The sequence below is a fragment of the Corvus kubaryi genome, unplaced genomic scaffold (genome assembly GCF_017639235.1).
Source record: "Corvus kubaryi isolate FWS band 111438036 unplaced genomic scaffold, C.kubaryi_AGA036_p1.0 136, whole genome shotgun sequence".
NCBI classification, from domain to species: Eukaryota; Metazoa; Chordata; class Aves; order Passeriformes; family Corvidae; genus Corvus; species Corvus kubaryi.
This window is the reverse complement of record NW_024580670.1, coordinates 168681-184345: the sequence shown is the minus strand read 5'-3', so window position 1 is coordinate 184345 and position 15665 is coordinate 168681. Positions and strand designations below refer to the sequence as shown.

The 15665-nt window shown below is 35.9% G+C and overlaps 1 protein-coding gene across 9 annotated transcripts in view; it reads right to left on the bottom strand.

Annotated features, from left to right (window-relative positions):
- NR2C2 (nuclear receptor subfamily 2 group C member 2) overlaps positions 1-15665 on the bottom strand; it is a 37665-nt gene that overhangs the window by 9024 nt on the left and 12976 nt on the right. For 7 of the 9 annotated variants that reach the window (XM_042012690.1, XM_042012747.1, XM_042012681.1 and 4 more), the window contains 10 exons: positions 15452-15554; positions 14217-14396; positions 12323-12470; positions 10591-10684; positions 10041-10174; positions 7212-7389; positions 6822-6943; positions 6152-6291; positions 3173-3310; positions 1528-1633 (listed from right to left, as the gene is read on the bottom strand). In XM_042012690.1, coding sequence (XP_041868624.1) covers positions 1528-1633; positions 3173-3310; positions 6152-6291; positions 6822-6943; positions 7212-7389; positions 10041-10174; positions 10591-10684; positions 12323-12470; positions 14217-14396; positions 15452-15554 — 1343 coding nt within the window. The remainder of the gene's footprint in view (positions 1-1527; positions 1634-3172; positions 3311-6151; positions 6292-6821; positions 6944-7211; positions 7390-10040; positions 10175-10590; positions 10685-12322; positions 12471-14216; positions 14397-15451; positions 15555-15665) is intronic. The other 2 variants (XM_042012728.1, XM_042012738.1) reach the window with 2 other exon arrangements.

Below are 15665 nucleotides of genomic sequence, written 5' to 3'. Positions count from 1 at the left end.
GGACTTCCCATGCATGTGAAATTTAGGACAGTGATGAAAGCATTTTGCTGTCATTCATATGGCAGATGCACATCACAAATGCCAAACCAAATAAATTTTCTGAACCAGAACCATGTAATAGCAAACCTCAGGTAGCACTGACCACAGGTGCTCTGGAAAATGCTTGAATATTTATGGAGAAAATATCTAAGGTCCATTCTGCTAATATACCGTATGTTGAAAACTTTAGGGCAAAAAGATTCAAGCTATGCTGTTGTTTTTGTGAAAATTGTAATACTTCTCTCCTGTCTCAATTTGTACCAGCACTCAGTTGCTCAGAAACAATCCAATTTGTTCTCTAAACTTGTCTATGGGTGAGCATGGAGATACAGACACTATTAGTTAAAATACAGGACACTGCTTGGGGAATGTAACTCTGATTTTCTTCCCTGAGACACTATTATGAGAAGTATATATAAGTAGATGGAACAAATTTTATATTTAGTTGTATGGTAGATACTCAGCTCTCACGAATCAAACCAGAAGGACTCAACTGTACATGGAAGAATGTGGGATTTGAGGATATTTCTGAGGCAGAGAATCCTAGTTTCACTGCACCACAGTGTTAACTCTGTAAGATCAGTGCAGAAAACAGAGATGGGAGAAGCTCTCCTTTTCAGACAGATTTTTTTCTTCTTTTATTTTTAGTTACCCCACCGTCAGACAGTGCTTAAGTGTATGGGATTGCTTCTTTACATGAGGATACCTGTCACAGTAAAAAAGAACATGTTCTAGTATATCTTGCTAAACAGAGGTGAGAATTTCACTGACAGTGGAGAAAATCATTGTGTTGATGAATTTTGAGTTTTGACAGACTTAGAAAATACGGTAATTGTTTCTAGCATGTAACAAACAGAATAGTTGAGAGGTGAAAAAATCAAGCCAGGTAATTTCAGAGAAGTCCTTGGAAATTTAAAAAAAAAAAAAAAAAAGCCAAAGGAGAAAATAAGTGGGATGTGGGAATTTCTTATAAACGGAAGTTTGAGAGATGGTTACTGTTTTCTGTTATATGTAATCCTGCTTTTTTCAAGGGCGATAACTGACAGTTTTAACATTTTTCTGCATATGTAACTTGAAAAACATTTCAAGGATAATAATCACCTTTTAGTTGGCAAAGAGGCTTTAAAATAATAACTTGAAAAAAGCAGCAGTGTGAATTAGAGTCAGCTGAAGCAGTTACTCCCCAAACTTCTAAAAAAAGTCTGTTTACTTTTCTAAACATGACTATGAAAGTCTCAAAAAAAACCCCTCAAAAACCAAGAAAGTACTAATAAATTTAATTTACATGGAGGAAGCTAGACAGCTATTCTTGTTTCTACGTATCTTTAAACAAACCTGCTTGCTTATATGAATTAGGTTCTAGTTCTTTCTCATCAACAGTCAAAAAAACCCCAAACCCCAGACGTCAAAAACATCAATGATGTTATTTTTGTACTTTTGTTAGCTACAGCCCACAACATTACTTTGGGTACTATAGACAATAAATACCTATAAGTATCTTCTGGATAGGTTTTTTGTACATAGTCCTGCAATTCCATCTGTGCCTTCTCCTGGAATTTTTCTATTTGGGTTGAACTGGTCAGACCAGGGTGATCTAAAGAAACAAAACATTTCTGTATGTCGATTGTTTCCCTATACATTGTGAAATAAATCTATTTGTAAGACTCTCACATTTAATTTCAATGAAATATTTCTCTGGTATTGTGATGTTTAACATGCTAGCTGTACAAAGGAAACCACTCAGGTGAACATTTACCTCCTGGCTTCAGAAACAGCTTGTTCACTTTTCTCTCTATAGTTGTGTGTATCCATAAGAAAGTGGTCAAAGATTAAGCCTGTACACATGTACCAGGCAATGACACTGAGTTTGTTTTTAACTTTGCTTGTTTAAATGTAAATATGTTCGCCTCTGGGATTTGTTCTAACTAGGCAGGCTAAGCAGTAGCTAGGGTTACTTACTTGATAGATCGATATCTTAATCTTCCCAAGTCTGTCTCATGTTTTAATTCCAGCTGGCTCAGCTCCTCAGCCAGCCACATGATCACAGCAAAACAAAAGCAAACCCACAAAATACCACCTATCTTACTATGCCAAAATATCTTCAGTGTTGTGTCCAAAATGCTTGTCCCTTGAAACAGGACAGAGCTACCTTGAGTTTGGATAGTTTCTTGCTTTTCCAACTTGAACAAAACCCCTAATAAATCTAACTCTAATGGAACAATCTACAAAAAAAATTCCAAAATAACAGTTCAGGACGCCAGAATCTTCTGCTTAAGGTTTATTACAAAGAGAAAAATAATATCAATGCAAAAAAAAAAAAAAAACAAACCCAAGCAAACACACCTGTAACAACATACCCTTTTACTTTGTATTTTGTAAATACCTTTGAATTAAAATAAATAATATGCATTTCTGAGCAAAACTTTCCCTTTTCCTCATCCTGTCAGCAGTTTTAGATTAACCTTTGTATGTCCTAGAAACATTTACCACCTTAGCTGAAGAGACTGCCACTTCCAATTTCTTTAATGTCCTTACCTAATCATTTCAGAAAAGCTCAAGTGTCTTCTTTGAGTAAATTCTTGTATTTCACAAACACTTGACTATGTTTTAGTTGTCTGCTATAATTTCTTTTGGTAACAAATGGAAGACAGCCTGTTTACATTCAGTTTTTGAGATTTTGTGGGAGTTTCATATAAAATAGGTATTTCTGCTCATATTTCACCTATTCCTCTTATTAGTATATTAAGAATACTGAAATTGAAGCAAATTTCTTTTTGTCACTCTGAGAATGCATTTCTTCTAATCCTCCTCACCATTTACCCCACTAATATTGCTAGTACACATTCCAGATAATTTATTACTCATAGATTCTCAGCTGAAGGTAACTTGAGAATCTAATCTTCTAAGGTGGATGTACAGGAAACATGTATATACTGGAGTTGTAAATAACATGGATATGTTGCTCTGAAGTTATTTTAAAACACATATTGTGATAATCATTATGAAACAATCATTTAATCTGCAACTTAACAGATGAGTCTCATCTCAAGACATTAGTCTGATTAAAAAAATGCTAAAAAATTGACATATTAATGCTTATTATTTAAAAAGATATGGTTACTAAATTCCTTACCAGGGCTAAAAAGGACTATAGCTTTAAGGTATGCATATTCATATCCATCAATATCAAGCTTGGCCATGCTGTTACAGAACTCCTGAAGTTTCCAGATGTGTTCCATGACTTGCTTTATTCTGTCTCCAGAAAGTTTATCTACAAAAAGATATTGCTTACTATTTCATCTGAGCTCAAGCATTTCTAATATATTAACAAATAAAGTTTTATAAACCAAGTCAAGTGATATTTTCAAGTCTTTTGCTGTCTTAAAACCACTTAACATGTAGGGATGGCCTGAATTATTATGAAAGTGAAGATTTATAAAGTTAAGTCAGACCCAGGGCTAGCAAACAGAGTGTTAACTCTTCTGTGTAATTTTGCCAGCACGGCATAATCTGCCACACCAAACTTTTTCCAGTGATATACTGCTCTGAGCAGAGACTCTCAAATTATGGTGAATTATTCTACAAATGGCTATAGTGATTCTGGGAATGAACAGAAGCACAAAGCAAATGCTAACATGCAACCCTAATTTTAAATTCAAACATTATTGAATTAGCTTTTCCAAAAGTGAATGCAAGAACAGTAATAGCAGTGCTACTTTCTCCTCTATCTGTACTTTTAGGAGTGAACTTTTCATTAGCTATGGTAAATAGTCTTTGTCCCGTCTGACAGGGTAAATTCAGTGAAATACACATACATAGATTCTTCTAACATTTGAAAGATCACATTCCTTATACTGGATTCATAAACTATCTTAAAATTTCAATTTAAAAATATGTTTTATTTATAGATATGTTACAAGTGAGTGGTATTAGCTGCTAAACTAAGAAGGGATAGATTTCTGTTCTGGTAAATAGAAATCCTTGTAATGGACTGTATATCTACAAACTAGTCAAGGAATAAAAACATTAGAGAATACATTAAGACAAATCTTTGAATATATAATTACTTTTATCAAACTTCAGAAGTGAGTCAGTTCACAAGAGATAAAGCCTTTCCTTGAAAAACATATTAGAATAATTTTTATTCCAGTCATAGTCTCCAATGCTAGTATTTCATATCATTTTAACTTGAATTTTATTTTTGTCTATACACCTAATAGTGCATAGGATTGCTTAGACCCCATGTGCCTCAAACTGAATCTTTGACATAGTTTATTACTCTTTTATCTATTTTCTGAAACTGCAATAAGAATACTGAATGAATGGAAGAACCATTTTTTGCAGTCTTGAAATAAGAATGAAAGCATAATCTACATTTCTTAAATCATTAATTGTGATACAAATTTTTAATTACTCAAGATGGATGAAGATAGACATAATGTAATGTTTTTATTGCTGTATTAAGTAGGAAAGTATGGTCTAGAAGAACTCAGGAGAGCAAACTTGAATTCCAGAGTTTCTAAGCAGCCTCATCACTAATATGTTCCTAGATAAAGTTCTGAAATTTCTTCACTTTGTTTTGAATTTTAAAAGTATAATAAACAATACAACAGGATAACTTTGCAGAATAGATAAATAACACCAACGATCCTCTTTTCTTGGCTGGTCTCAGCTAATGCAGCATGACCACAAGTACAAGTTATAGAAAAAAATTCTTTTTTACAATTTTGATGCATGAGAACGTAAGTGGAACCAGCTTAAGGCTATAATAGCCCTACCAATTACTCCTCCCCAAACTCACTGCCTGGAATGGAGGTGGAATAGACAGCTCTGTGTATTCTGAAACAGATAAAAAGTAAAAGCCTAACTCTGCACAGAACATCCAGTGTGCAGGTTTCCCTACTGATATTTTCAACTTTTGCCTCTCTGTGCAGGAAAAGAGCAGCACTTTGTTGTATTTTGGGGCTCTCCAGGCTCTCTTAAATGACAAAACAACAAGCCAAGACCAACCAAAAAACAAAAACCCAAAACCAAAGCAAGAAAAAACCCTATATTTATTATGAAAGCAATTAAAGCATGCTATCCATTTAAGAGTCAAATTTCCATCTAATTTACTTTATCATGATGAAGCTAATAAAGTAGATTAAAACTTGATTGTAGAACCATAAAATGTACAAAGTGGATAACTGGAAAAAACATTTAATATCCTTCAGCTCTAGAAAAATACGTCTCAGTAAAAACCTGTTTGCTAATTTTTGCTGTATGCACAATAATGACAGCCCAAAAAATTATTAAATAATTGGTACCAAATAGTATTCTATAACTGCTTTTAACGCACATTTAAATTTAAGGTAGTTTTCACGTAATATACTGTATTTGCAGAGTTTAAAGCTGCTAGTATTGCTTCTTCCTCCTTTTAAAAATTAATATTATTTTCATGCTAATCAATCCTATTGACTGGAAGCATCCTTAAAGAATGAAAAAAAAGCAAGTATAACAGATTTTCATCCATCTAGAGATCATCATCCTTATCACCAGACCGACATTGGATTAAAAAATAAAATTACATAAATCTTGTTAAGAATGTCAAGAAAATAGGTTGCTTAATGCTTCAAGGGCACTTCAGAATACATTAATCATTACTGCATTACAGTAGTATCCAAAACCATTATACTTGCAAAAATATGCTTGTTGTGATAATTGACAAATTCTGTGTTTTTCCACTGCAAAGAGGAGAAGGAAGGTTCTGGAAGGAAAAAGTCTGGTGTGGTTTGGAAGAGGACATCATTATTCTAAGAGGAAAAAACATATATCTGGATGGGAAGAAAACTCTCTGAGCACATCCAAGGCATATTTTAGGATGTATTGTCTTTCTCTATAATGTCGGTTAGGCATAGAAGACCCCATTTCCTTTATGGACACTTCTATCCCACAGATATCTCTGTGAGGTCAGTGCAACAAAATTGTAGATCACCAGGGGAAACATAATTATGCAAGAGAAAGCTTCACCTTCGCCTGGATCCTGGTGAACAATTCTGCCACTGATGGGGAAACACCTCATGAGCAATGTTATACAAACATCCCTGTATTGTTAGCAGGACTGACAACATACCTTCTTGTATGCTGTTCTGGAGATGGTTGACAATAGCTCCCAGGATAGTAGACAGACTCATCACCTGTGCACACTGTGCCAGGCCTAAGGTGAACAGCTCATTCCAGCAGGCACGCACAAGGCTTGTGTTACAGTCTTGCCTATAAACAGCAGAAAATCAAATGCTAGCTAGTTTGCATATCAGGTTGGTATTACCCTATGTAAAATTATGTTATTTATAACAATTAATAATAAGGATTAATCCTTATTAATTGCAAAACATTTTAGTAAAAGGCAGATATTAGCATATTACAAATATTTCAAGAAGCAAAATGAAATGATAGACAGACTACGGGAAACCATATCAGGTTGTCTGTGAAATGGTGTTCATCAATTCTTTAGTAAGATATAATAATCAAGTATTTAATTTCTACAAATTAATGCTTGCTTTTGATTTGGCTTTAGTTTCTGTAACCACAGTAATATCAGATATTGTAGTTATCCTCCCCTCTGCCATCTTCTATTTTATTCTTCAAAACAGAGAATATTGCATAGTCTTCACACATTTTAAATAGTTCATTAAAAATTAAACAGTATCATAACTAAAAAGTTCAAAATAGCTGGGAAGTGTTCAGATCAGTGTTTAAATTCATTCAAAGGCAAACAATTCAAACAGAGTATGTCCATTTACCCAAGAGCTTGAAATGCAGGTATGGACCTAGCCCAGTGCATAGAGAGGAAAAGGAGTCGTGATGCTGACTCACAGATGTAGTGTACATTAAGGTACTCTGGCATCGGACTGGGCATTGTCAGCTGCAAAAAATAAAAGTACAGTACAATACATATAGTTCAGACATAAACCAGTTTTTATCATCAATGGCATAACTGGCAAAAACAATCAAACTACTCTTATAGTCCACAATCAACAGTATGACAAGAAGCTGTCAAAGTAAAACTGTACTAAATAACTCATTACTACTGGCAAAGAATGCTAATTGGGAATACAAGACCAGAAATTATGTAGGAGCTCATACATCTTAAGCATTAGTTTGTTTAATAAGACATTTAAAGAAGCACGTACCTTAAATGTGACATGTGTATCTGTAAGTAGGGGTCCTTCCACTTCAATAATTGGTGTTGACTGATCTCTACTGATTACATGAATATTCCCTCCTCCTGTAGGATCCATCCCATCTGCCAAGTTATGAGCTGTTGTACCATCTGTGGTATTAAGTGCTTTAGCCAAAGTATCAAATGCCCTAAAAATAATAAATAAGTAAACAATGAAAGAGTGCTTCCTCAGACCTTAAAAAAATCATATTGCTCAAATGAAATGCTATAAAACCTACGCAAGAACTCTTTAGGCTGACACAAGGTCAGGCTTTTCATTACAGTTACATTACATTCATTACATTACATCCCTCTGTACTCTTTGGGCATTAATAAAAGGAATAGATGTGCCCACATATTGCTGGTAAAAGATCTCCCCTGTAAGGAAAGGATTTACTACTGTAAATCCTGCTCTGATAGTTTTATCCTAGTATTTGTACTAGTAAAGGGGTCTTGTGCTGTGCTGGTTTTGGCTGGGTTAGTTAATTTTCTTCACTGTAGCTAGTATGGGGCTGGGTTTTGGATTTGTTCTGAAAATAATACTGATAATATAGAGATGTATTTGTTATGCAGAGCAGTGGTTGCACAGTGTAAAGGCCTTTTCTGCTTCTTGTCCTCCCTGCAGTGAGGAAGCTGGGGGTGCACAAGAAGTTGGGAGGTGACACATCCAGGACAGCTGACCCCAACTGATCCAAGGGATATTCCATACTCTGTGACATGACACTCAGTATATAAAGAAAGGGGAAGAAAGAGGAAGTGGGGGGATGTTTAAAGTGGTGGCACTCATCTTTGGAAGTAAGAGTTACACGTGCTGGAGCCCTGCTGTCCTGGAGGTGGCTGAACACCTGACTTCCCATGGAAGGTAGGGAATGAATTCCTTTACTTTGCTTGTGTGTGTGGCTTTTGCTTCACCTATTAAACTGTCTTTATCTCAACCTGTGAGTTTTCTCACTTTGACCCTTCTGATTCTATCCACAGTCCCACTGGTGGGGGGAGTGAGGGAGCGGCTGTGGGAGGCTTAGTTGTCCGCTGGGCTTAAACCACAACAGTCCTCTTACACATACCATTCACTATCCCCCCTTCTCACATGTTAGGTTGGGATTACCAGAGGCCAGATATACTCTGAAGAACAAAGACCCTGTCTTTGTCCCCATCCTTGATCTCCAATTTTTTGGAACACTGGAGAACAGTGTGGTTTTCTTCTAGACAATACACCTGAATTTCCTTTCCCTTAAGATGAAATATGGCCAGGCACTCCTGATCTCCCAGTACAGACAGAGCCTTAAAAGCGTTATGACAGTAAGACACAAGAGAGAGTGGTTCCTGGTCTCCATTATACTCAAGCTGTTGCTGGAACATTACCCAAATAAATCAGTGTAAATTCTCTTAGGATAACAGAGCTTAGATGTAAAGAAGAATTTTGTGTTCCAGTTTCATACCAGTGGAACAGTATTATGGTATAGTGCTGCTTTGACGCTTTTTTTGTCAAGATGGATTTTTGGTGGAGGGTTTTTTGTAAATTTTTTTCTGCTTTAAATAAAGAGTATGAAGTTGACATAAATTGACATTGCAGTGTCAAGTATTTTCAAATATTAATTCACTTCACTTGAAGAGTTTAAATGAAAGACTTAAGAGTTTTAATTAACGTCCTTTTTCCAGCCAGGACAAGGTTATTTTTTTGCAGTAGCCAGGAGGGGACATGGCTGGGGTCCAGAGGTTATTCTATACTATCAACCACAAGGGGAGGGGAGGGGCAGGAAAGGGACTCTCTCTCTCTCTCTCTCTCTTCAGAGGACAAGAGGTTTCTTCCACTTGGTGTAGTGGACAGAAGGGTCTGGTATTTGTTTATTGTTGGGGGCTTTTCCATGTAAATCGTTTCTTTGTCTTATACCTCTTGTTATTAATATTGTTGCTATTACTGTTTCATTTTGCTGTTACTGTTTGTTTGCTAGTCTCATTGCTGTTTCCAGTAAATTGTTCTTATTTCAACCCATAATCTTTGTCTTTTATGCCTCCAGCTGGAGACGGAGGAGGGAGCAAGTGGCAGCATAGTTTAAGCGGGAACATTAACTTGGATAATACCATTCTTAAACCATGACAGTTAAGCTCCTTCTAAAAATCTTCTTTTTGAGAAACAGTGGACAGTTTTGGGTCCCAAGTACTTTATCTTATTAACCTATCCTGCTAAATTCAACCTACCTGGCTCCCCCGGCAAAAACACACACACACAAAAAAATCCAACAAAAAAACCCCCAGCCTTGCAAATCCCAAGCTGTGCTGGAAATTTTAATATTCCATGCTCCTTTTTCACATATTTTTCATTAATAAAGAAAAGAAAGACTTCAAACTCTTTCTAAACCTACATTACCAGGAGATTTTATGGCAGAACAATCCCAAAAATAAATCTGCAGTAATACAGACTCCTAAAGAGCAGGGCTAAGGGCACAAGCATTTCACAGGAGACGCATACATAAAACACACTTATGAAATAAAATGGCACTGACATGTTGCTATTCTCAGAGTCTTTCAAGGTCACACACTAGTAATTTATTATTTTTCTAAGAATCAAATCTGGCCTAGCTTCAGAACACTACATTTGTAACACTGGACACAGTTCTTCACAAGAGGGTAAGAGCCAAATCTGATTTCTAAATAATTGGTTTTGTGTTTCAAAGTAGGGGCAATCTGGCAATCTGTACTGTGTCTGGTGTTACAATGCCAAATTCCTTTAATGAATGAGTGTAAGGACACACCACATAGAACACAAATTGCTAAATAAGGTGTAAATATAACTGCATACCGTGTAATCTCACTTGCAGATTGCTCTTCTTGTTGAACTTCAGAAGTATCTCCATTATTTAGTGACTCACTGAGATTAGCAAGAGATGTCACAACATTTGCTAGTGTTCCTAAGGCACCCTGGCTTGTTTCAGCCTAAAAAGGAAAAACTATATTAGTAAATCAAAATTATAATTATATATGATATATAATTTTCTCCCACCTTTAATATTTTTGTTCTTTTTCCCTTATGTGTCTTTTCCTTCCTCCTGAATGCATACAGGAAGAACAATGGCTCTCAATTATCTTTAAATCCTATTCTAATTATCAATCCTAGTCCCAGATGAGGCATCATATGGAGAACTATCTGTGGCTGACCTTTTGCAGAAATATGCTTGCCAAAAGAAGACATGATTCTGTTGATCAATTTATTACCTCCAATCGTATGGTTCTTCACACTTATCACAACCTTATCTTCTCAAGAACAACAACTATTTGAGACTATGTACAATAGATAAAGTAATCTGAATGAATAAATAGATATGCTCAGAACTAAAGTGAGACAATAATACCTTGGAGTCAGCAGCTAGGAGGACTGTACCATCATCTCTGATCAAAGGCTGCTGAATATTCACAAGCATTCCTGGATCAAGAAGACCAGCTGACCTGTTCAAAAGCAGAAGGCATCTGACAGTCAATAGTATTCTACGTTAATCAGACAAATGTTTAACAACCTATGGCAGCGTAAAAGGAATTGCTAGTTTTTAAATAAATAATTTAGTGAAGCTTACAGTTTATTCATCAGGACTTAAGTCTTTCTGAAACAGTTTCCAAAAAGTAGCTTGAAAGACAGAAAGACTGGAATATCTTTTGATTTCCTGTGCAAAACAATGACAACTGCTCAAATGCATATCCTCTCATTTGCTTTTTGCTCTGGCTTAGTCTGCTTTAAGGAAAGTTGTTGTCTTCTCATGCTCTCAGAAGTCACTTAGTAGCTCTAGTTTTACATTGGACTTGAGAGGAAGGCATAACTCTGCATTCCAAGCTAGACAATGGACAGCACTGAAAAAAAGTCAAAAATATTTTTACATTCCAAAATATAGTCAGAAACAGTCATGTAATCAAGGCCTGCATAAAATCTCTGCTGCCTTTACTTCTGCTGCTTTTTGACCAAACATCCTTCCCCTCTGCTGTATCTAATTTATGGAGACAGTGGAAAGTCTTTGCAGTCAGCAAGTTTATTTGCTACTTATGTGATGCTCCAAGTGTCCATAACACAATACCAATGCACATAACACAGGTGCAGGCTGCAGGACGTTACAGTATAAGGGGTCTGACACTAACAGCTATCATTGTGAACAAGCACAGGCAGCAAATTATCACGCATTATGCAAATCTGAATCCTACATAAATAACAGAGTGGTACTTAATGACTACAGTATTGTTTATAGGTCTGTAATGGATCTGTAGCTCAAGGAGATTTCTAAAAAGCAAATGTGTCTATACTTCTTTCAAATGAGAACACTTAAAAACAATTCTCCAAGAAACCTGCAGCCCAAACTTCCTAAATGCAGTGTAATCTGTTCAACAAAATTATGTATATAAAAAAATTAAACACATGCGCACACACACACCTATTTGAAGACTGAATAAAAAAATCCAGTTTTTTAGGTGGTTCTCAACCATTCGTAAACTACAGTTTAAAAAATGTTGTATTTAACCTAGACTTCTTTTTTATTCTATTCAGAAAAAACCAAATCTTGCCTTTGTAATGATGTGCCTTTCCACACCCACTACTTATGAAAAACATCTGAGAGTGCAGGAACCATCTTGGAGTATATTCCATATAGTAAAAGGAAACTGCTGTTCTGCTGTTGTTGAAATCAGTCTCTCGGGATCTGAATCAGCAGTCACTGAGTCTCCTTAACTACTGTCTTTAGGAGAAGGAAGCCCGGGTCTGCCACCTGCAGATTTGATTTCAGAGAAGTGCTAACCCTGAATACATTAGTTTTATGCATCAGCATTAGCCTACATGCTTTCTGCTTGAATATCATTCACTTGCTCTGCCTCTGCTCTGACCTGGCTCTACAAGAGCCAGCTCTAAACTGAAAACCACATACCTGTACTCAGACATGAAAACTTTTATGAGAAGCAGAACCTGCATTGGCCTTGGTAATGGAAACAGATGATGTGTGCATAAGAGTTCTTTTCTGTTCCCTCTGAGAGTAGAGGAGAGAAAGGTGTGACTGCAAAGTAATATGCACAAATAACATGAAAGAAGATGCATGGAACTGAGGTACTCACCGTGTCCCATCTTTATCTGCCACAAATGTTGGAGTTGCTATTAGAGGGCTTCGAAGATCTTTTCTTATATAGATCTTTTCAGTAGAAGCTGCACAGTTGGTTGGTTTTTCACGCTGCACATCAAAAGGCTTTCTTTCACTTTGAACCGCTACGTAAAGATAGAAACATTCAGATTTGAAAGGAAATAATTCAAACAAAAAATACAAAAAGTAAGTAAAATTCCTGCAGTTATGATGGTGTACCAGCTCAATGCAAAACTGGAAATTTAATACCAAGAGTGAAGAAACACAGGCTCTGATGTTACTATATCTGTGAGTTATGTATATATTTATATATACTTTTAACTAAGAAAGCCACAGATTGATCTTTTGCTTCAAGTTTTGCTGAACTGGAATCAAATATTGCTCCTTTTTTTTTTGGCATTTTATAAGATGGAAGGTTCTGCAGTTGTGTTTTCAATTTGTTGGGTTTTTTTTTTTAGAAGCAGAGTTATATCTAAATGTTAGGCACATTCCTACTCTGGATGACACAAAACAATGCAAACCCAGAAGGAGCCCTGAAAAAGTCAAGAGAGGCATCTCTAACCTGAGAGATGCAGGTTAATTCCTTGAGAGGATACACTCTGCATGACATACACTTCACTCACATCCATTAATTGCACCCAGTCAGGGAAGAGTGTTCCAAAACTAACCCTTTCATTATCTCTAATATTTATACTTGAGAATTGAAACAAACTAAATTCAGTCTCTGAAGTGCCAAACTAGTGTAGCAAATTGTTTAATAAAAATAGTAAGAAGCAGTTACTTTGTAACTTTTAAAGAAAGTGAAAAGTGTATCCTTATAATATTAAAACACTATTATTAAACATATTACAGAAAGTTATCTTCATAACCAGCAAGAGTTACTTAGTTCCTGATTTTATTTTTGCTAATATTGTTCCTATCAGCAAAATATAGGGGCTTAAAAGCTGGTATATCAAATTTGTTGGCGTGATGGATACGTAATTGTTAATCAGAAACCTGACCCAAAGTCAGTGAAGTCAATAAACATATACCCTAATTGTACTGGGCTAAGAAAGGTTTACTTTCTGGAACTCCAGCAGTTTTTCTTGTACAAACGTCTTGTCTTATATTCAGCACATTGTGTGCAAAGCACCAGAATCATCACAACAGGTCTGGAGTTTCAGAGTGATACAACAATTATCTCCCTATTTACAGCCTAAAGTTCTGCCTCCCTTGAACTCAGTGGTTGGAATTTTCCTGCTTAGATCAGATCACAAAACAACCTCATAACAGTTTCACAAAGTGCTAAATTCAAGAACAGGTAATACAAACTGAAAACAAAAATAAATTGAAACAAGTGTTTGGCTGCTAGCACTGGAAATGTATGAAGTACTGCATACAAACATGAAAGCATATTTTAAAACATATGACAGTTTATACAGTGCCTCATAAAAGCTCACAAATAACCAAATTAACATAAAAATTTTAGAAGGGGAGAAAAAAGACTAACCACTTCCATCACTGGTTGAAAAAGCCAAAATAATCTGGTAGGAAAGCAGATTCTCAAACCAGAATATTAGACGCAGATTCGTGTCAATCCGTGTCCAAATATTTTGTATTATAAACATACAATGTGTTTCTAACATGCATTCTAATTGAGGCTGTAACTGGGCTCCTCAAAGACAACAGTACTTGGAGACGTGGTTCAAAACAAACCACTACTGCACCTCAGACATAAAATGGTGATGAAAGAAAGGTGCACTAGACACTGCCAAAAAGCTCTGTTTCCTGTGAGCAACATATACCAAAACAGAGAGAACACACTAGAAAGTAGTAGTCCACATATTTGTTATTCAGTAGGCACAGTATCACATTGAGTACTTAACACTCACATTCCATTTTCATGCCCATCTCTAGACATTTCTTAAGCCTACAAAACTGGCATCGATTCCGATGGTGTTTATTGATGATACAGTCCTGGTTGCTACGACAACTGTAGGTCAAATTCTTCCTTACACTCCTTTTAAAGAAACCTTTGCATCCCTCACAACTGACAGCACCATAGTGACGACCTAGGAAAGATATATATTGTTACCAGGTGGAAATTACTTATATTTTAGCATAGAAATATTTATTTTAAGCAAGTAAAACACTAAGTCAACCTTTAAATTTGTTTTGTATTTGTACCAAGATTTTGGACCATGAAAGCATTATTACAGTCTCACAAGATATTTCTGGTTTACCTACTGTCAGGGGTTTTGGTGAGAGAGTGGAGAGAAGAGAGGAAGGCTAAGCCTATGTTTGAATGTGCAGTCGATGAAGGGGTAGCTCCCATTCTGCATAAGTACAGACATAATTCTCTCTGCTGTTACAGACGATAGGATACATTTAGAGAATGTACTGGCTAAAAGCTCAAGTAATTTCAGAAAACAAGTAATTTTACAACAAAATTTAAAATGCAATCTTCATTTAAATTTCCTGTCTATATCAATCATGGTACTGTTTTTTATTACATAAACGCTTAAAGAAGTAAAAGAAAGTGAGAAAAAGAGACAGAAGGGTGTCTTCTCTCTAGCATGAAAGCACAGTACACTCCTTTGACTAATACAGAAATTTTATCTTGAGACTCATTGTTAGTGCATGGATCTGGAACACTGAGGATTCACGTGATCTCTACTTGCCTTGTTTTGTGATAGTAGTAGAACAAAATCTACCAGGAAGTGTTAAGTTTGTTAGAGAGCACTAAGAAGCATTTTCATGGAGTAGTTAGACTTTTTTAGGTGACATGTTTATTTCATGGTTGCCCATCACTGTGGGGAATTTGACTACATGCTTCAAGTAGTCTTTTTCCATTACCAGGAGCTATTTAATCATTATTTTATCTTTCAGCCAATTTATCATATGCTTCAGTTCAAGGAAAAAACCCAATATTCTTCCAAGCAGAGTTTGGCTATTTTTTGTGTATAGATACACAAAATATATATTTTGTATATTTTTCCATTTAAAAACCCAATTGCTTTTGCCATCAGCATAGCTAAAATCAGTTAAAGCACATGAAGAATCATCTCTTCATCCCAGTCATCCTTTCAAGCAAGTTTCTTCAATACCACTTTGTATGCTTCCTTACCTGATGCTTTATCACCACAGACTACACAATATTCTACTACCTGCGGCCGCTGAACATCAGTTTTTCCTAGCAGACGTTCCACTGAAGCGGAGTCTGTCACTATCTAAAGCAAAATTCCAGAACAAAAAGATGTAATTAGCCAGACATGAAGGTAAGGAGCTTTGCCTACAGAACAAGATTGGTGTATCAGCTAAGAAGAGGGGACTGAATTTAT